The sequence below is a fragment of the Microcaecilia unicolor genome, chromosome 3 (genome assembly GCF_901765095.1).
Source record: "Microcaecilia unicolor chromosome 3, aMicUni1.1, whole genome shotgun sequence".
NCBI classification, from domain to species: domain Eukaryota; kingdom Metazoa; phylum Chordata; class Amphibia; order Gymnophiona; family Siphonopidae; genus Microcaecilia; species Microcaecilia unicolor.
In genome coordinates this window covers 445,273,649-445,294,521 of record NC_044033.1, presented here as the reverse complement: position 1 = coordinate 445,294,521, position 20,873 = coordinate 445,273,649, and the positions used below count along the sequence as shown (strand labels likewise).

General features: G+C 40.0%; 1 protein-coding gene across 1 annotated transcript in view; it reads right to left on the bottom strand.

Annotated features, from left to right (window-relative positions):
* MYT1L (myelin transcription factor 1 like) overlaps nucleotides 1–20,663 on the bottom strand; it is a 901,397-nt gene extending 880,734 nt beyond the window's left edge. The window contains 3 exon segments of the mRNA XM_030198923.1: nucleotides 20,024–20,086; nucleotides 20,393–20,426; nucleotides 20,609–20,663. Of these exon segments, the coding sequence (XP_030054783.1) occupies nucleotides 20,024–20,086; nucleotides 20,393–20,426; nucleotides 20,609–20,663 (152 nt within the window).
* Nucleotides 20,664–20,873: the final 210 nt, after the last annotated feature.

Here is a 20,873-nt window from a genome sequence, read left to right as displayed (position 1 = left end):
TTCCAACAAAGGAGTTCCTGTCTGGTTTTGAGGCTTTTTCCTCCTTTCATCAACAATAGCAGTAGAGTATCTATAGAGTATATGTATGCTGATAGCGTGTGTGTCAATAAATACTCTAATAGCTCGTAATATATACAGACTTTTCAGGGGCCATATATAGAATCTAGCCCTAAGGGGATAAAACCAGTGACTTTGTGAATTTTGTTTTAGAATCTGACTATGACTGGGTATTGACATTATACTTTCACCATTGAGATACTTTATTTCTTAATAGTAAAATTAGGATTTTCCCTGATGTAATTAGAGTTACACACAAGTGATATCAGCAATTTTTAAAGCTGAGACTGTGGTTAAGAGCTTGTCAGTGTGGTAACTATATGAGGAATGCTGGACATGTACCCAATCAAATAAATAATAAACTACAGTTACCACATAATGTTTGCACTTACTATATGTTAATTGTAGCTGTTATTGCATGGCAGATGCAAAAAATTACCTCACTATTGTAAAAAGACCCCAAAATGGCCAGATACTGTCTACACTGGGGGCCCTTTTACTAAGGCCTGACTCAAAGTTGTCTGCACTGGTGTAGGCACTTGTTTTGGACACAAGCAGGTCCATTTGCTCAGCTCGCCTGGAAAAAGGCATTTTTTTTGTGCCGGAAAACGGACGTGCGGCAAAATTAAAACTAGTGGGCATCCATTTTTGGGCTGAAAACTTACCGCCAACCATTGACTTTACTGTAAGGTCTCTCACGCTAACTGGGCATTAAGCAGCCATAGAAACATAGAAACATGATGGCAGATAAAGGCCATATGACCCATCCAGTCTGCCCATCCTCTGTAACCCATAATTCTTCCTGTTCCTAAGTGATCCCACATGCTTATCCCATGCCTTTTTAAATTCTGGAACAGTCCTCGACTGCACCACCTCCACCGGGAAGCCATTCCACGCCTCCACCACCCTTTATGTGAAATAATACTTTCTTAGGTTACTCCTAAGCCTATTCCCTCGTTCCAGAGCTCTCCTTCATTTGAAAAAGGCTCTCTTCTTGTACATAAATGCTCTTGAGATATTTAAACGTTTCTATCATGTCTCCTCTCTCCCTCCTCTCTTCCAGCGTATACATGTTGAGGTTCATAAGCCTGTCCCTATAATTTTTGCATTCAACACCACTTACTAATTTCGTAGCCGCCCTCGGGACCGACTCCATCCTGTTTATATCTTTCCATAGGTGCGGTCTCCAGAACAGAACGCAGTACTCCAAATGAGGCCTCACCAGAGACTTACACAACGGCACTATCACCTCCTTTTTCCTGCTAATCATGCCTCTCTTTATGTACCCAAGCATCCTTCTGGCTTTGACCGTCGCTTTTTCTACCTGTTTGAAAGCTTTAAGGTCGACAGACACAATCACCCCCAAGTCCCGCTCTTCCTTCGCACACTGAAGCACTACACCCCCTATACTGTACCGTTCCCTCAGATTTTTGTGACTCAAGTGCATGACCCTGCATTTTTTGGGATTAAACCTTAGTTGCCAATATCAGTCCATTCCTGTAGCTTCGCTAGGTCCTTCCTCATGTCATTCACACCCTCCAGGGTGTCCACCCTGTTGCAGAGCTTAGTATCATCTGCAAAGAGACAAACCTTACCAGACAGCCGTTCCGCAATATCGCTCACAAAGACGTTAAAAAGAGCCGGCCCTAGGACCGATCCCTGCAGTACTCCACTTACGACATCCTTTTCTTCAGAGCAAGCTCCATTTACCACCACCCTCTGTCTCCTACCATTCAACCAATTTTTTACCCAATCAGGCCAGTGAACATAAACTGATGATTACCGCTGGGTAAGCGCCACAAGGTAGAAAATAGAAAATATTTTCTACCACGTTTTGGGCGTGCATCTAATGGAATTACCACCTGGGGCACATGGCAGCCAGGCTGTAGCGCCAATTTTACGTGCGTTGGACACACACAGGTGCTTATGTGCCTTTGTAAAAGGGACCCTGGATTAGGTACAAGATAGAGGTAGATCTAAAACTTATCCATTCAGCACATTTAAGTTACATGTATAGTACCAACATGGTTTCTGCACTACAAGAATAATTCATGCTGAGTGCCAATTCTATAATATGCTGGTGCTTAACTAAGTACAGAGACCATATCAGCTTATTATCAGTCCAGACATTTTAAAGACTCCTTTTAACAACTGAAACTGATCTATTCATCGAAAATAGTAGTTTCCATGCCTAGCATATTCTATATTCCTGAACAGACGAGGATTCAACCTCTGAAGATCCCTCTACAATCCTGAACGAAACAGAGCTTTTGCAGTTTTTCTTCTGCTATGAAAAATCTCTATTAATATGTGCACTACATTAAAAGTAATTATTTAAAGGTGTTTTGAAGAGAACACCCTTTTATGGACCAGATCCCCTGTATGTTGACACTGGTATTGGATATTCTAGCAGTCGATATCAAAGTGAAAGATACCACCTTGGTTAATTAAGGGAATGCTGAACTAGACAAGCTTTCTTTGTGTGTTATTGTCTTTGGAAGTCCTTCCAATTTTCATTTAATTAACAGCTATAAGGTTCAGGCTGTTCATGTACTGGCATAGCAGACGCTTGCCACAAAAATACAATACAAAATTAGCATCTAAAAACTATAACTAATGTCACTTAATATCACTTCCAATTGCCATTCCTGTTAGCTGAGAAAGGATTGTCACTTGTTGGGAAAGATTTCAAGAACAACTTGCAGTGATAGATGGGCATAAATCCTGTTATATGCCAACCCACAGATGTAGACGTTTGATATTTAAAAAAATTCAAAGCAAATGATGTAACTGTAGAAAAATTTATAAGTTAACTATTGACCTTGGCAGAAACTGAATCTTTGCACATTGAGGGTAATTTGACAACAGATTACCTATGATTTGGGGGTGGGGGGGGGGGGGAACAAGTAGGCACCTATTGTGAGGCTATGTTAAGAGCATCTATGGGCTTCTTTTACAAAGCTGAGCTAGCAGTTTCCATGCGGGAAATGAGAGGAAACCCACAGGAGTTGAATAGGCTTCCTCTCATTTGTCGCACCGAGAATCAGTAGTTCGGCTTTGTAAAAGAGGCTCCATATATTTTAGAAAAGAGCCTCAAAGATTCTTCTGAAATTGAAGCTGAAATGCAGCCATGTGTATTTACATCAGCTCAGGATCTGGTGTAAATCTTCATAGCTGAAGTACACGAACAAGTATATATTTTATAACCTATGTGTGTACTTCTTGACTCGTCCTCAAACATACCTATACGCAGGTTGTGTAAAAGTATGCATTTTATTTTCACCATGAGTACTTCAGTGCACCTCCCACATTGTCTATCATGTATTCTAGTCCTCTACTCCCCCAGTGAACTCTTAGATCATGCCAGCAACACCTTCTCTCTGGTTCTTAACTGCTTTTCCGTCCTGTCTTGAATTGGAGCTCCTTTCTCTTTCTTCATTAATTTTTGATTGTAAAACACTTTGATTTGTTTTGAAAAGTGGTATATTAAGAACATAATAAACGTAAACATGAACATGAATATACTCGTTATCCCCAGGATTCTATATATATGGTGCCTTAATTTCCACATGGAAGTCAAAGCATAGTCTGTAACAATGCACATAAATGTATTGATTAACTAGCCAATCAGTGCTGTTAATTGGATGTTAACAAGCAATTATCATCACTAATTGGCATTAATCAAGATTTATACGCACAACTCACTAAGCGTATTCTGAAATGTGGTGCGCCTAAATTCTAAGTTGCATCAAAAAGAAGCTTGATTATGGGCAGGGCATGGGCATTTCTAAAATCTATGTGCTTTGTTACAGAACTCATCTACTCTGTGCCCAATTTAGGCATCAGGATTTACTCCAAATAAAATATGCCATAAATGGCCGCAACTAAATTTGATAGCATGGAGAGGTGCTTGGCGTATTCTATATACAGCATGGAAATTTAAGTCTGTTCTATAAAATATAGGCGTACTTTTGAGATAACTTAGGTGTATTTCTTTTCCATGCACAATTTTCAGGTGTCATTTATAGAATCTAGCCCTACACCCTCATTTAGACAAATAAGATACAATATTCGAAACAAAATCTTTAGCGTCATAAGCCCTAGCCTCTAGAATACTCTCCCCAACTACATAAGGCTACAAGACTCCCTGACTAAATTTAAAACTGATATTAAGAGTGGAGGAGTGGCCTAGTGGTTAGGGTGGTGGACTTTGGTCCTGAGGAACTGAGTTCAATTCCCACTTCAGGCATAGGCAGCTCCTTGTGACTCTGGGCAAGTCACTTAACCCTCCATTTCCCCAGGTACAAATAAGTACCTGTATACCATATGTAAGCCACCTTGAGCCTCCCATGAGTGGGAAAGCACAGGGTACAAATGTAACAAAAAAACCCCACCTTCCTATTTAAAGATGTCCTCTTATGAGCTTATTAATTCCCTATCGAACTCAGAGCTGGATAGTGGTTGCAGCTGGAGATTCTGGAATATGCCTCTCAAACTCTATAAGGAACACTTCTTCTAATTTTTCTGTATTAATGGAGTTCCTTTCATCATTTCTGTAATTTAGATTTATAAGCATGTGTAAAATGTTCAGATGGAATCCGATGCACAGTATAACAAATAATAAAGAAACTTGTAAAAAATAATTTATTAAAATCACCCCCAGAGAGATGAATTTTATAAAGACAATTTTGCATGTATATATAAAATGTCACTTATAAAATTACACCTGTGTTATCAAGAACACATACACTTGTAAAAAACCTCAGGTGTAGGTATGTACAGGGGTGAATCTTGGGCAAAGAATGGGCAGAATTGCAATTTATACACATATTTTATAAAATACTTGCATTTCTGCTTACTTCATGTGTGAACACTTACACCTGCTCCTGAGCAGGCCTAAATTTCATAGCTTCATTTTAGCAGTGATTTCTGCAGCTGTACTGGGGTGAATTTTTTAAAGACATGTGGAGGTGCTTTTCCAAAAGGACATCCATGTCAGAATAGAGATGTTTGTTCATAACATCCGTATAGCAGAGAGAGGGAACAAAGTACAAGCAAAAGTCCAAAAAAGAAAACAGCACCAATGGCCTTAAAAAGAGGGGCACAGTTCTTTAATTGTAAACCTTCATAAAACAGAACTGTGTCCCTCTTTTTAAGGCCCTTGGTGCTGTTTTTTTTGGCTCATAACATCCAAAATGGACATCCATCTCACATGAATTTTCCAACAGGAAATATATCAGGATTTCCTGATCTAAAATATGTGAGATGGATGTCTACGTGCTGAGGATGTCCAGCATGAACAGCCATTTTACAATCTGGAACATCTAACATATGAACTGCAAAAAAGCAGGAACAAGAACATCTGTCTGGCAGCATTCTTAGAAAGATGGCCACACAGGCATCCCTGCAGAGTAGAGGGGCAGACTAGTGATTTTAAATCAATGGATCCAGGTTCAAATCCCACTTTAATACTTTTTCTAATTGTGAGCCCTCCAGGAACAGAAAAATACATACTGTACCTGAATATACACCACTTCAGTAGCCTTCAGGCTTGTTGGTGGTTTATATATTTATATTTGTCTGTTCCTGGAGGGCAAACAATTTAAAAAAATGAGTTAACATGGGATTTGAATCTGAGTTACTTTACAGTCCACTGCACTAGCCATTAGGCTACTTCTCAGATCTGTATGCTGCCCTGTTCACAATGCCTATAATACCTGAAGCTGTCATAAAGCCTACTATTCCTTTCCAGTTTCATTTTCAGAGGAGAGGGAGAGGGATAGCAACCATTAAAGGATTAAGGAGGTGCCATGCCCCTAAGTGTATTCTATAATGTGATGCGCCTAAGTTCTAAATCACATAGTTGAAAAAGGGGTGTGGCCATGGGTGGGGTGTGGGTATTTCTACAATCTATGTAGCTTGTTATAGAATACACCCACTCTGCGCCTAATTTAGGGGATTACACTAAGTAAAACATGACCTAAATAGACACAACCACATTTAGTCACGTGCCAAGCCGCTCAGCGTATTCTATATACCGCATGGAAATTTAAGTCTATTCTATAAAATTTAGGTGTACTTTAGAGAATATGCCTAGGCATAATTTTTTACTGCACAGATTTTTCAAGAACTGTTCTTTCTGTACATGGCCCATAGGACCTTATTCAAAAAGAAAAATTCTCTCATTCTGTGCCAATGGAAAAAAAATCTTTATTAATAAGTTCCAAAGGGGCTCATTTACAAAAGAATTTGTACTAGTATTAAAGGAATAAATGTAGCACAAAATGTTCAATTGTATTTATAATCCAGCTCCATCAGTGTTAGTGCAAGGTTTATAAGAGGTAACAATTTGCAATGTAAGAGCTTTTCCATAGATGTGTCTTGATTTTAATACTAAAATAAATGTTGACAAGTATCCAAACTGTATAATGCAAATAACTAATAAAAAATATATGCCTGTCTAAAAAAGCAGGGGTAATTGTGAACATAACCACCCCCCCACACACGTTTACTAAGCTGTGTGAATGGGCTGCGTCAGCATTGCTAGTGTGGCTTAGTAAACAGAGGGAAAAGATTTCAAAATATTTCCTCCACTTTAAAAATTCTTATTTTTTCCAACAAAAATTGCATGTGATATTGTTTCTTTGGAGTATCTTAATATGTGTGTGACAAGCTTTCAAGAATTTTTCAGCCTTATCAGGTTAGTAATGAAGTTTGAAGCTTGCTCTACAAACTTTTTCATAGGATAGATTTCTAGCTTCATTTTTTGTTTAGACGTCAGTGAGTACAAAATACTTTTGCCACTGATCCTTAACCTGTATGACCAATGTAAATGCTAGCACCAATATGGGAACAACTCATTGTAATTAGCACTTGAATGGCACTGTATGAAATTAGTTACTGACTGCCTTGTTAATACCTCAGTCCCTTGCCATATACATTAGTCAACATCTATCTACTGCACTTCTCCAGTTTTGAGACAGTTGAGACCAGTTTTAGAAAAGCTGTACCACAGCTGTTGATGGAATAACGACAAGTATGTTGAAAACCGCACATTTAAGTGTGACACACTGGTGTTTCCCTTCCTCAGCTGGAAGATTCAAGCATGTCTGAATGTAGAATTTGGTGCAAAAACGCATAATGAAATGTGTCTCATTAGGGTAGCAGGAGTTTTATGGATCAGAAGATATACATGATCTATGTGTTTTTTGTGAGTTTTGGGGTTTCTGTTGGTTGTATGGCGCCAGATTCAGTACACGGTGCTCTACCATGGGATTTGGCATGCACCAAAATCAGAATTACCACCAGGTGCACGCACTAGCCTGGTGGCAGTGCCGATTTGGTGTGCTACCCTCGCATTAGCCCTCCCATGCCTTAGTAAGAGCCCCTAAGTGCCCTGTTTACTAAGCCATGCTAGAGGCGTGCTAGCATTTTTAGCACATGCTAAGCATTAGCACGCGCTAACCATGTAGATGCCCAAAATATTCCTATGTGCGCCTACATGATTAGTATGCGCTAAATTTTAGCACGCGCTAAAAACGCTAATGCATCTTAGTAAACAGGGCCCTAAGGAACTGATGGCGGGGGTATACATTGGAGAAGTGGAAGCACAGTGGTCAAAGCTGAAAGCTACTATAAATATGGCAACAGGACTTAATACAAGCAAAGTAAACAAAAACAAGAGAAACGGGAACTTTTAGGTGTCAATATTAATAATAGTTTAGAAACCACACTGCACCACGACTCTTTGTCCACTCTCTCATTCTTTCTAGACTGGAATACTGTAATTCACTACTTTCAGATCTGAAAACTGCCCAAGAATACTGATTGCAGCTAATTGAGTATAGTGGTGTAAAGTTTATTTCAGGCAAGAAGAAATTTGACCAAGTCACTCCTACTCCAGTAAGCATTGGTTATTGATCTCTTACTGTATTCCATTCACGATTCTAACGATAGTCCATCCAGTTTTCTACACAGGCATACCATCAGTCTAGTAGTGCTCTTATTCCACCATATGCTCAGCTGAACAAAATCTACTAGTCATCTCTCCTTATTTTGCAGTTACATTTGAGATAACCCGTGTTTCCCGTTTTAAAGTAGTTGCCCCTTGCTCTGAAACTGACTTCTCCATTATATTAAACTCCAAACAGGCACTAAAAATGTATCATTTCACAAAGGCTTCCCCTAAGATTACGTGGTGAGATGAATATTTTAAGTATAGTAAATGTGCTACTAACATTGATTCCGAGTCTTGTCTCTGTTCCCAGTCCCTCTCCTCCCTTTGTATTTGTATCTATATTTTTTATTGTACCCTATGCTCCTGTCCATCTGTTATTGTTTTTGCATTGTAACCTAAGCCTTCTTTTTTTTTTTTAGATGCTGGACCAGAATTGCACGCAATGCTCAAGATGGAGCTATGAAGAGGCATTAATACTATTCTCCGTTTCGTTCTATATTTCTTTTCTAATAATTTCCAGCATTCTGATTGCTTTCTTGAGGGCAATTTTGCTAAGCTGTGGTAAGCACTAACACTAAAAAGCACTAGCACAGTGTGCGCTCAGGTGTCCCATGGCAGGTTTTGGATCGGCGTGTGCTTCCCATGTGCTGGGGGCATGCTTGGGGGCAGAGAGTAGCAGTGTTCTGTGCTAATTGGTTAGCGTAGCTACATCAGTGCATGCCAAACAATTAGTGCGGGAGCCCTTACTGCCTAGAATATAAGTAAGTGCTCCCATGCTAATGGTCATACCCTAATGGGAAAATTAGTGCATGGCCATTTTCCAGTTGCACTAAAAATGGCCTCAGCATGTGGGAAAGCCCCACACTAGTGATAGCACTGGCCACCTTTTAGCACAGCATAGTAAAAGGGTCCCTTAGATTTTTGCTGTACACTACACAGAAGATTTCAGATTTTTATTTGCAATGACACCTACTTCCTTTGCCTGAGTGGTGGCTGCTAATGTGGAAAATTGTTCTACATAGCTATAGTTTTGGTTGCTCTTCCCTATGTGCTTCACTTGGCATTCATGCACATTCAATTTTACCCAGTCTTGGAAAATGGTCTTTGCAGTTTCTTATATCCTCTTGTGTTTTTAAAAACTTAGAAGAAATTTGTGCGCTACGTTAGCAACTAAAAAGTATCAACAAAGTTTGTACCTATTAGGGCAGTCGTAAAATTACCCCCATAATGTTTATAGCTAAAATCTAATGAAAGGAAACCTCTTTATTTTTATATCTTGAACCATTTACTATTTTAAATTATTTGCCAAAAATATTTTAATGTAATAAAGTCACATTTAATTTTTAAGGGTCTCAGTTTCAGGGTCTTCAAGGACTGCATTCCAGTCAGGTTTTCATTATGGGGTCCTTTTACTAAGGCATGCTAACAGATTTAGTGCACGCTAACAATTAGCGTGTGCCAAATAATAAGACACCCATAGGAATATCATGAGCATCTTATCATTTAGCGTGCACTAAATCTGTTAGTGCGTCTTGGTAAAAGGACCCCCCTATATTCCTAAAGAATATTGATGAGACAAATCTGGATGCAATGGAGGCACTGGGTATGCAAATAATTTTGGATATCCTGAAAAACTGAGTGGTTTGCAGCCCTCAAGAATTGGATCTTGAGACTCCTGCTATACCAGGCACATTTTAAAGGTTTTTTTATAGAATTGCTGACAATTTTTGTGTGCTGTTTCTGCTGTATTACAGGTGGAGGCAGATTTTAGAAAAGGTCATTCAACTCAGAATAAGGGTGACCTGGACATTTTTTGGGGGAAAGAAATAGCTGTGTGGCAATGAACCACTTACCACATGGCCATTTCGGTGGGGAGCCCTCAATGCCACCCATTGAGATGGCGGTAAGGGCTACCACGCTAATCTGGCAGTAACTGGGCAGCGCACGATGCTGCCTGATTACCACTGGTCAAGTTCTGGCTATACAAAAATATTACTGTGGTGCCAGAAATGGTGAACACTGGGGGTGGGACCTACCACTGGGCTCCTGCGGTAGTTCTGGATTGGCTCGCGGCAAGCCTGTTGCCGTGGGCCAACCCCTTAAACATCCAAACTAAAAATAGGAATGTTCATGTTATAAAATGCTGCATAAACTATAACTGTACCTCTAAACCACCAAGTCAAATGATACTTTCAGAAATTTTTCAAAAGTTATTTAAGGATCTCAGCAGTGACACTTAGCGGGGAAGTTATTGAGGTTGACTACTGTTAAGACAGATTACTTTAACACAAGTTGTACTATTTTAACACAGGGTCTCATTGCATAAAATGGGATCTATGCTAAAATAGCACGACTTGTAGTAAAATAACAAAATTTAGAGCTAGAGAGCAAAAATAATAGAAATTACACAATTAAGAATGCTCTCTCTATATCGGAATGGATAAAGGACTTTCCAAATGTTAATTTCAATTTAAATAAATGAAACCTAAGAATCCAGGGTGCCTACAGAGATGGTCTACCCCTTAACGGATTCATCTTCATAGGTTTCTTACCAACCTCAAAAACCAACCCCAGTGTAAAAAACTCACCAATGGAGAAAAAATAGTGTGGGAAAAAAAACGGAGGGATCTATTTAATAGAAAAATCCCCTATCCATAATAATATATTTCAAAAAACTGGAAGAGTTTAACCATACTTAAAGTAATGAAAGTCTGGGTGCACCACATAAATATGTAAAAAAAATCGTCAATTAACTTCTACCACTGGAGCAAAGACTGCCTATTATAGTCCAATCCAGGAAAGCGATGACTTCAATCGTAAAGCCCAAAGCGAGCAGGAAGTTTGTTTGTGAGTGATTACTTCTGGTCCATTTTCGTGAAAAAAAGAGGGCTTTTTAAAAAGTGCACTGAAAAATGATTCTGCACATGCCCAAAACCCGCGCCTACACGACCGAGAGAGAGAGAGAGAGAGAAAGAGAGAGAGAGAGAGAGATGCCATGCAGAAAAGGTTTGGTGGAGAGGGAGAGTATACAGCAATTGCAATATCTTGCTGCCAGAGTGATGAACAGAAGTAGTAAATGCACAAGTAGAACCCTTTATCGGTTCAGTTGCACTGGTATTTTTAGAGTTAGGATGATCTTTTCATAGTTATAACTCTCAAAGCAATCTGGAAGGTGGAACATTTTTTGTTGTACTGCCTGAGCTCTAGAATCATCTGACTTTTAAAGTTTTGAAGAATAAAAACTTAAATTTTAGGAACAGATAAAAACCTTCTTTTTCCAAATATGATGCATTAAGTGCTGAGATTTGCCATTGTGTCGCTTGCTCTTGGATATTTGAAGTTCATTCATTCTATTTTGCTGTCTTTTATGTAGTAAAACACATTGTTTTTGCTTGGATTACTTGAATTTGAAACTGCCTTGAACAATATGAGTTTGGGAAGGTGGTATCATATTGTTCAAATAAATACATTTCTCAGTTTCTATGAATTTTCCCAGATGCTAAGAAATTTCTTCTTAAATATCTTATTGTGAGATTATGGTGTCAAAAATTCCATAATCCCCATAGTCTTGGCTTTTTCTTTCTTTAGTATGTTGTGTATTTTAAGCAGTAAATATTAGCAGATGTTTTTTCATGTTGTATCACAAATGGTCAATGGCAAGTAAACTCCATATTTGTTCACAAATTGGTACAGAAGATATTTGTGCCTTCTAGCATAAGAACATAAGCATTGCCATATTGGGACAGAACAAAGGTCCATCGAGCCCAGCATTCTGTTTCCAACAGTGGCCAATCCAGGTCACAAGTACCTGGCAAGATCCCAGAACAGTAAAACAGATTTTATGCTGCTTATCCTAGAAATATGCTATAATATCCCAGCGCTATAAAGGTTTCAACAATTGTTCAAATGGAGAAGGATTATGTTCTTTTGTGCAACGTTGTACAAAATAACACAATGCTTCCCTATTTGAACAATTGTTGAAACATATATAGTGCTGGGTACCCCTGCTTGAATATTTAGACTACTTTTAAGTGTGGTATCCTAGAAATAGGCAGTGGATTTTCCCACGTCCATCTTAATAATGGATTATGGACTTTTCATATAGGGGCCCTTTTACTAAGCCACGGTAGGCTTTACACGCATGCAGCATGCACCCAAATGAGACTACCGCCAGGCCAACACACCTTCTTCGCAGTAATTTCAGATTTGGTGCATGCCCATAACGCGTGGATGAATTATCTATTTATTTCCTCCTACATGTGCTGGTTCCGGTGGTAATTGGCACTTGGTGTGCACTGACTGATCACCACGTGTGTTGCGTGTGAGCCTTTACTGCCAGATCAATGGGTGGCATTAAGGGCTCAGGCTGGTTTTGGGCATGTGCTGGTTTTATTTTAACTGCAAGCCCTTTTCCCATCCCATGAAAAAACCTCATTTTTTGTAGCTCCAGTAAAAACTGGCCCAGCGCGCACCCAATACATGTGTGTACACTACCGCAGGCCACTTTTTACCGCGGCTTAGTAAATGGACCCCATAGTAATTATCTAAACCTTTTTTAAACCCTGCTTTTACCATATTCTCTAGCAAGGAAATCCAGAGTTTAATTACATGTTGAGTGAATAAATATTTTCTCCAGTTTGTTTTAAATGTACTACTTAGTAGCTTCATTGCATGTCCTCTAGTCCATCTCTACCTGTTTTCAAATCTATGCTGAAAACCCACTTTTTCACTACTGCTTTTGGCTCCTAGCCACTACTCATTTGCCTCCCCCCCCCCTTGTTCCTTCTCACCCAGTACTTCCCTCGCCCTTAATTGTCTTGTCTGTCTGTGTTATTTTAGATTGTAAGCTCTATTGAGCAGGTAGTCTCTCTCTGTGTCAGGTGTTCAGCGCTGTGTGCATCTGGTAGCCCTATACAAATGCTAATAATAATAATAATAATAAATAAGTGATCTTCACTATTATATAGACCTTTATCATATGTCTTCTCAACTGTCTTTTCTCCTAGCTGAAGAGCCCTAGCCGCTTTATCCTTTCCTCCTAGTGAAGTCATTCCATTCCCTTTATTGTTGTTGCCCTTCTCTGTACCTTTTCTAATTCCCCTATATCTTTTTTGAAAGATGCGGTGACCAGAATGGCATGCATTATTCAAGGTGTGGTTGCACCATAGAGTGTGCAGATTGAATGTATGATGAATTTATGATGATTGATACGAGCGCATTTATTGATTGCCAGTGTTGGCTATTATAATGGACTATATAATGGACGTTATTGTAGTGCGTAAGTCTTTTTTGTACTAGATTATGCATGTTTTTTTGTAACCTGCCCTGGATAAGGGCGGAATATAAATTGTAATAAATGAAATGAAATGAAAAATTATAACATTCTCATTTTTGCTTTCTATTCCTTTCCTAATAATTCCTAACATTCTAGTTGCTTTCTTAGCCGCTGCTGCACACTGAGAAAATGGTTTTAAAGAATCATCAATGATGACACCTAGATCCTTTTCCTGGGCAGTGATTCTTAATATGGAACCTTGCCTCACATAGCTTACATTTCGGCTCCTCTTTCCCACATGCATTACATCGCACTTGCTCACATTAAAGGGTAAATTCTATAAATGGCGCTGAAAGATCAGTGCTGAGAAAGATAGCACTTAGCGCTATTCTATAAATGGCGCTCCTCGACTCCTTTTAGGCATGATCATTTACACCAACTGACTCCAGGCGTAAATCCACATGTCCGACTTAGGCACAGATCCCCCTTATTCTATAATGTGTATAAATTGAAGGACCGCCCCCGCTCTGTCCATGGCACTCCCATGGCCATGCCCCTTTTTGATGCACACATACAATTCATGCTTGGATCCGGGCACATAAATTTACATGCGTAGATATTTAATAAATTTAATTAGCACTGATAATTAATTGTTAGAGCCCAATTCTTGGTGCTAATTGGTTTGTTCAATTAAATTGCATGTGCAAATTGGGTGCATGTCCAAATTTGCACATGCATTTAAAGCACCATTTATAGAATCTGGGAGTTAACATCATTTGCCATTGGGATACCCAGTCTCCCAGTCTTGTAAGGTGCTCTTGAAAGTTCTCACAATCCTCTTGAGATTTAGCAACTTTATATAACTTTGTGTCATCAGCAAATTTAATTACCTCATTAGTTATTCCCATCTCTAGATCATTTATAAATGTATTAAAAAAACTGTGGTCCCAGCACAGACCCCTGGAGAACCCCACTATCTACCATTTTCCTTTGAGAATACTGACCATTTAACCCTACTCTCTGTTTTCTATCTTTTAACCAGTTCTTAATCTACAAGAGAATATTATCTCCTATCCCATGGCTCTTTAATTTCCTTAGGAGTGTTCATGAGGTACTTTGTCAAATGCCTTTTGAAAATTCAGATACACAATCTGCCTTATTTTCGAAAGAGAAAAACGCCTATAGTGCGACCTAAATCGGGAGATAGATGTTTATCTCGCTAAGACGCCCAAATCAGTATAATCAAAGCTGATTTTGGGCGTTTCCAACTGCACTCCATCGCGGAAATGAATAAACTTGACGGGGGCGTGTCGGAGGCGTGGTGGAGGTGGAACTGGGGCATGGTTATCAGCCGAGGAGAGATGGGCGTCTTTAGCTGATAATCGAAAAAAAAAGGTGTTTTGACCGCGATTTTGGGTCACTTTTTTTGGACCCTTTTTTTCACGAACAAGTCCCAAAAAAGTGCCCCAACTGCCCAGATGACCAATAGAGGGAATCGGGGATGACCTCCCCGGACTCCCCCAGTGGTCACTAACTCCCTCCCACCAAAAAAACCCCAACTTTAAAAACTTTTTCCAGCCTGTATGCCAGCCTCAAATGCCATACCCACCTCCATGACAGCAGAATGTGTTCTATCCTGTCACAGCCTTTCCCTGGGTCAGATGTGGCTCTCGGGTGCAGTACAGGGTCACATCAGCATTGCATTGTGGTGGGTGTAGGGTATTGGGCTCCGTGATTTCATTAGCTTGTGTTACAGTCTCACGATGTGGTAGTTGGTAGGCTCTTCTCCCATGGTGCTTTTCCCCCTGCCTACTGGGTCAGAGTGTGCCCTGTTGTGTTTCCTGTTGTAGTCCATGCGGTAGTGGCCATTTTTGTAAGCCAGTTTTAGTTCCCTTTCCTGTGTTAGCCACGTTACAGAACTTAGTTCTTACCTTGAATGTGGCTGAAAGAGGGCATTGTACAGCATTCTGCCAGCTCTGACCTACTGCTCATCTCAGTACCAGGGAGACTCGTTGCCAGTGGGGCACAACCTCTGATCTGCAGTTAACTGTCAGTAAACGCGGTTATTCCAATAAAGGCCTTTTCGGAGAGATTAGTCTTCAGGTGTCAACTGGTGTGCCAATGTTATATAGCAGCACCCAGTCCTAGAGGCCTGCGTGTATGCAGGTTCCTGGAGCACTTTTAGTGGGTACCGCAGTGCACTTCAGCCAGGTGGCCCCAGGCCCATCCCCCCCACCTGTAACACTTGTGCTGGTAAATGGGAGGCCTCCAAAACCCACTGTACCCACATGTAAGAGCTATGGTAGTGTTGTACATTTGTGGGTAGTGGGTTTTGGGGGAGGGGGTTGGGTGTTCAGCACCCTAGGTAAGGGAGCTATGCATGTGGGAGCTTTTTCTAAAGTCCACCGCACTGACCTAGGGTGCCCAGTTGGTGTCCTGGCATATCAGGGGGGCCAGTGTACTACGAATCGTGGCCCCTCCCACGACCAAATGGCTCGGATTAGGATGTTTTTGAGCTGGGCGTTTTTAGTTTCCATTATCGCTAAAAAAAACAAACGCCCAGCTCAAAAACGTCCATTTTTTTGAAAATACAGTTTGGCCCGCCCCTTCATGGACCCGTTCGCGGAGATAAACGCCCATGGAGATAGGTGTTTCCGTTCGATTATGCCCCTCCACATTGACTGACTCACCTTTATCCACATGTTTATTCACTCTTTCAAAGAAATATAGTAGAGGAGTGATATAGTAGATTGGTGAGGCAAGATTTCTCTTGATTAAATCCATGTTGGCTTTGTCTCATTAATCCATGCTTCTGAAAATGCTCTTTAATTTTTTTCTTTATAATAGTCTTCATCGTTTTGCCCGACACCAACATCAGGCTCACTGTTTGCTAAATCCAACTACCAAATTACACAAAATTTTCAAAAAGGCCAGGTATGCCGTTCAAAAATCTGATTTATAAATTATTACTTATGGCCATTATTATTGGAATATTTATTTTGGTTAGTAGATACTATGTTATGCCAAAAGAAAGTTGATTCTAAAACACCAAATTTATTTTTAATGCTCAGTAATTCTGCAGCAGATTTATGAATTTGTTATTTTATTGTTTTTGAATGGGTTGAGGTAAGTTCAAAAGCTATTTATGTGTGTAAAACACATTTATGCACAGAGATAGCTTTTTTAAACATTGCCTTGACTATATGTGAGTATAACTAACTATGGTCCTTTTACAAAGGCACGGTAGCAATTTTAGCGCACACTAAATTCTAGAGATGCCCATATGAATAGTGCACTAAAAACATTAGTGCCCCTTTGAAAAAGGAACCCTGTGTGAATACGTTCAATTGAACTGGATGGAGGAAACAGAATTGAGAAGGGTTTTCCATTTATGTACATTGTTTATTAAATATGCTCATATGCACTCAAAGAGGGGCATAATCGAACGGGGATGACCATCTCTAAGGGCGCCCATCTCTAAGGACGTTCCGGTGAAAGGGCAGGGAGTATTATTGAAACAAGATGGGCGTCCATCTTTTGTTTTGATACTACGGTCGGGGACACCCAATTCTCAACATTTAGGTCGATCTTAGAGATGGTCATCCCCGGTTTTCGGCGATAATGGAAACCGAGGATACCCATCTCAAAAATGACCAAATCCAAGTCATTTGGTCACGGGAGGAACCAGCATTTGTAGTGCACTGGTCCCCCTGACATGCCAGGACACCAACCGGGCACCCTAGGGGGCACTGCAGTGGACTAACTGATACACTAACTGAATGGAAAAAGGCATGCAGTGATCACTAACCACCTCCCACCCTGAAAAAAAACAACTTTAAAAACTTTTGTCTTTTTTTTTAGAGTATGGGTGAAGGATGTCCTTCGCTATGCCTCCGCGACGGCAGTTGAGGATGTCCTTCGCTATTTATTTATTTAGATTTTGCTCACACCTTTTTCAGTAGTAGCTCAAGGTGAGTTACATTCAGGTACACTGGATATTTCTATGCCTCCGTCCCTGCAACGGCAGTTGAGGATGTCCTTTGATATGCCTCTGTCCCTGCGACGGCAGTTGAAGACATCCTTTGCTATGGGAGTTGAGGAGAGGACGTCCAAAATGTGGATGTTTGTGAGAAGGACATCCATGCCTGGATGTTTCTGTGAGAAGGACATCCATGCCTGCTATGCCTCTGACACCCCCTTTATTTATTTGGATTTTGGATCACAAGTAGCAACAGTGGGATTTGAACCAGCCACCTCTGGATTGCAAGACCAGTGCTCTAACCACTAGGTCACTCCTCCATTCCACTCCCTTGAAATTTGGCCATCCCTGTGGGGGGGGGGGCAGTTGAGGACGTCCAAAATGTTTGAAAGAAGATGTCCACGCCCTTCTTATGCCTCCGCTGACACACACATACCTCCCCCCCAGGGACCTGCATACTGCCCCCCCCCCCACAGGAATGGCCAGATTTCAAAAGCATGGAGAGGAATAGCCTAGTGGTTAGAGCACTAGTCTTGCAATCCAGAGGTGGCCAGTTCAAATCCCACTGCTGCTACTTGTGATCCAAAATCCAAATAAATAAAGGGGATGTCAGAGGCATAGCAGGCATGGACATTCTTCTCACAGAAACATCCATGCATGGATGTCCTTCTCACAAACATCCACAGGTTGGATATCCTCAACTGCCATTGCAGGGACAGAGGCATAGAAATATCCAGTATACTTGAATGTAACTCACCTTGAGCTACTACTGAAAAGTTGTGAGTAAAATCTAAATAAATAGTGAAGGATGTCCTCAACTACCATCACAGGGATGGAGGCATAGCAAAGGAGGTCCTTCACCCATACTCTAAAAAAAAAGACAAAAGTTTTCAAAGTTGTTTTTTTCAGGGTGGGAGGTGGTTAGTGACCACTGGGGGAGTAAGGGGAGGTCATCCCCGATTCCCTCCGGTGGTCAACTGGCCATTTAGGGCACATTTGTGTGGCTTGGTTATAAAAAAAAAGGACCAAGTAAAGTTGGCCAAGTGTTCGTCAGGGACGCCCTTCTTTTTTCCATTTTCACTTGAGGATGCCCCTCTGTTAGGCACGCCCCAGTCCCGCCTTCGCTATGCCTCCAACACGTCCCCGGGAACTTTGGTCATCCCCATGATGGGAAGCAGTTGGGGACGCCCAAAATCGGCTTTCGTTTATGCCGATTTGGGTGACCCTGAGAGAAGGATGCCCATCTCCCGATTTGTGTCGGAAGATGGGCGTCCTTCCCTTTCGAAAATAAGCTAGAAAGTAAACTAGGAATTTTTAAAATATGAGATAGCACATATACATTTGTGAGCTACATTTTACTGGTTAATTTTCAAAGGGAAAGGATGTAGCTTTTATAGGTATATACCTGATTCACATATTATCCTCATGAAACCTTTGAACCTTTTTTTCTCTCAAGACCCTCCTAAACACTATTCTTTTTAAATGCATTCCTCTGTTATTCAAAAGCCACACTTTATAAATGTTAAAAAAGAGTATGGTCTAACTTGCAATCATTGAAAACTAGGATGTTCCATCTGCTAATGGATCAAGTATGTGGGTTGCCATTTTAGTCAACTGCTATTCAACAAATAAACTGCAAATACTAGATTTGATTTCACTAACAATATATTGTGAATAGGTTTCAAGAGCTATATCTCTTTCATCAAGTCAACCTACATATTGACCTTGCTTTATCCATTAATCAGGAAATATCTACGAGTCTGTCGTCCTATCCTCTCTTTGATGTTATAGCATGTCTTGTTTTCTGTATATGTTCAAAGACTACTGAACTTTTATAGAATTAGTGATCATGTCCCACATTGTCAAACATTAAAATGTTACATATATTTACTGTTTACCAGACCAGTTTCTAATCAATTCCAGTCAAATATATAATAAATGTAATCTTACCCTGCTGTATTATGATTAACAATAAATTACTAAAATTTCTTCTCCTGCTTGAATTCTTTTCTCCCTCATCACAGCTTAGGAGCTGAAGCAAGAGTATTTACGAGTATTCCACATCCATCTGAATCTCAACGGCTCATTATCATTGATCTGTCCTAGACTTTGACTTTAACCTCATCGTTGAATGTTTCATGTTTGAAACTTATGTTATAATTTCAGCATTAAATTATGTAAAAGAACAGATGCCCCAGTTAACAATAAAGTCAAAGTCTAATTTGCCAAGCTTGCTATTTAAAATAGCACCTGAACACGGAGACTTAAGATGAGGAGGGTTCAATGTACAGTGGGACATTTGTGTGTAAGAGATTATAGTAATAGATTTAGGATTTAGCAATGTATCTCCGTAGAGAACTATTCTGTGAGATTTGATGCCACACAAAATTTTATGTATATGTGGGAAACCTAGTTTAGCACCAGGATCCTGTTTTGCTGGAGAGGATAAATACTGTGGGACCAAGAGTTCTAGACATTTTTCTTTGTGATTCAAGAATTTTGCAGAATTGAGACCTTAATGACTATTTTGAGCAGTCATAGCTATTGCTTAAGAATTTTGCTCAGGAACAAAAGAACTAATCCAAAATTGTATTATTTTTTTAACACATTAATGAGCATTTGCTTTAATTTTATTATTTTAATATTCTCTTTTTAATGTTGGGGAATATAAAAGATCATGTTATGTGGTATGGTTAAAAAAAAATCTCTGCACTACAATATGAAAAGAAAAAATAAGCCTATTGATTGTAATTACCTTCTGTGCCTTGCATATTTACCACTAACGTGACCACTGCCATCACAGCCAGGAGTAGGACAGCTGCAAAGAGGAAAGAATTAATTATATAGGTGCCAGTGTGCTGCTGAGAGATTATACTAAAAGCAGGCAGTACGTATTGCAGAGATGGAGGGCAACAAAGACAGAAAGAGAGAAATCAAATAACTGAAGGGAAAAAAGAGGTGATGCCAAATGCATTTTTATTAGCATGTCTCAGGAGAATTAATTTCATCAGTGCAGCAGGGCATGAGCAAACCACCAATGAACTTGAAAAAGCATTATACCCATTAAAAGGCATGAATTTTCTAAATTGCTAATGGGGATACATTTTATACTTAGAGTACTAACCTGAACAGCTCTTGTATGGCTGGTTCCACAGGAACTGCAGAGAGATGGAGAATATATAAAAATTTATCATCTATTACAAGCACCCCTCTACTACAGAAAATTGCCAAAAAGGTTGTGTAAAAGCAAGGGTCAGAATGAAGCATGCAAAAGGATTGTAGAGGATGAAGGTCACCCTGAGCCAGGGCCTTGAGTGATTTAGTGAAGCAAGAGACGTACCTCGAACACCTTTGGAGCGTGTGCGATGGCGCTTCTCGTCTGCATCCACCTCCATCTGGGGATAGATTAGCAGGCAGTCAGTGTTCTTATCCTGCATGCACAGACTACCAATGCACACTCATACATTCTGTTCTCACACGATTTATTGACAATATTTTAATTCCATTTTATTCTGGGTAGCAGTGTCTCTGCTACAGAGGCAGTTCAGTAACCTTAATTTGTTTGAAGCATAGGACAAAAACCCAGAGATATACATAGTGATCTT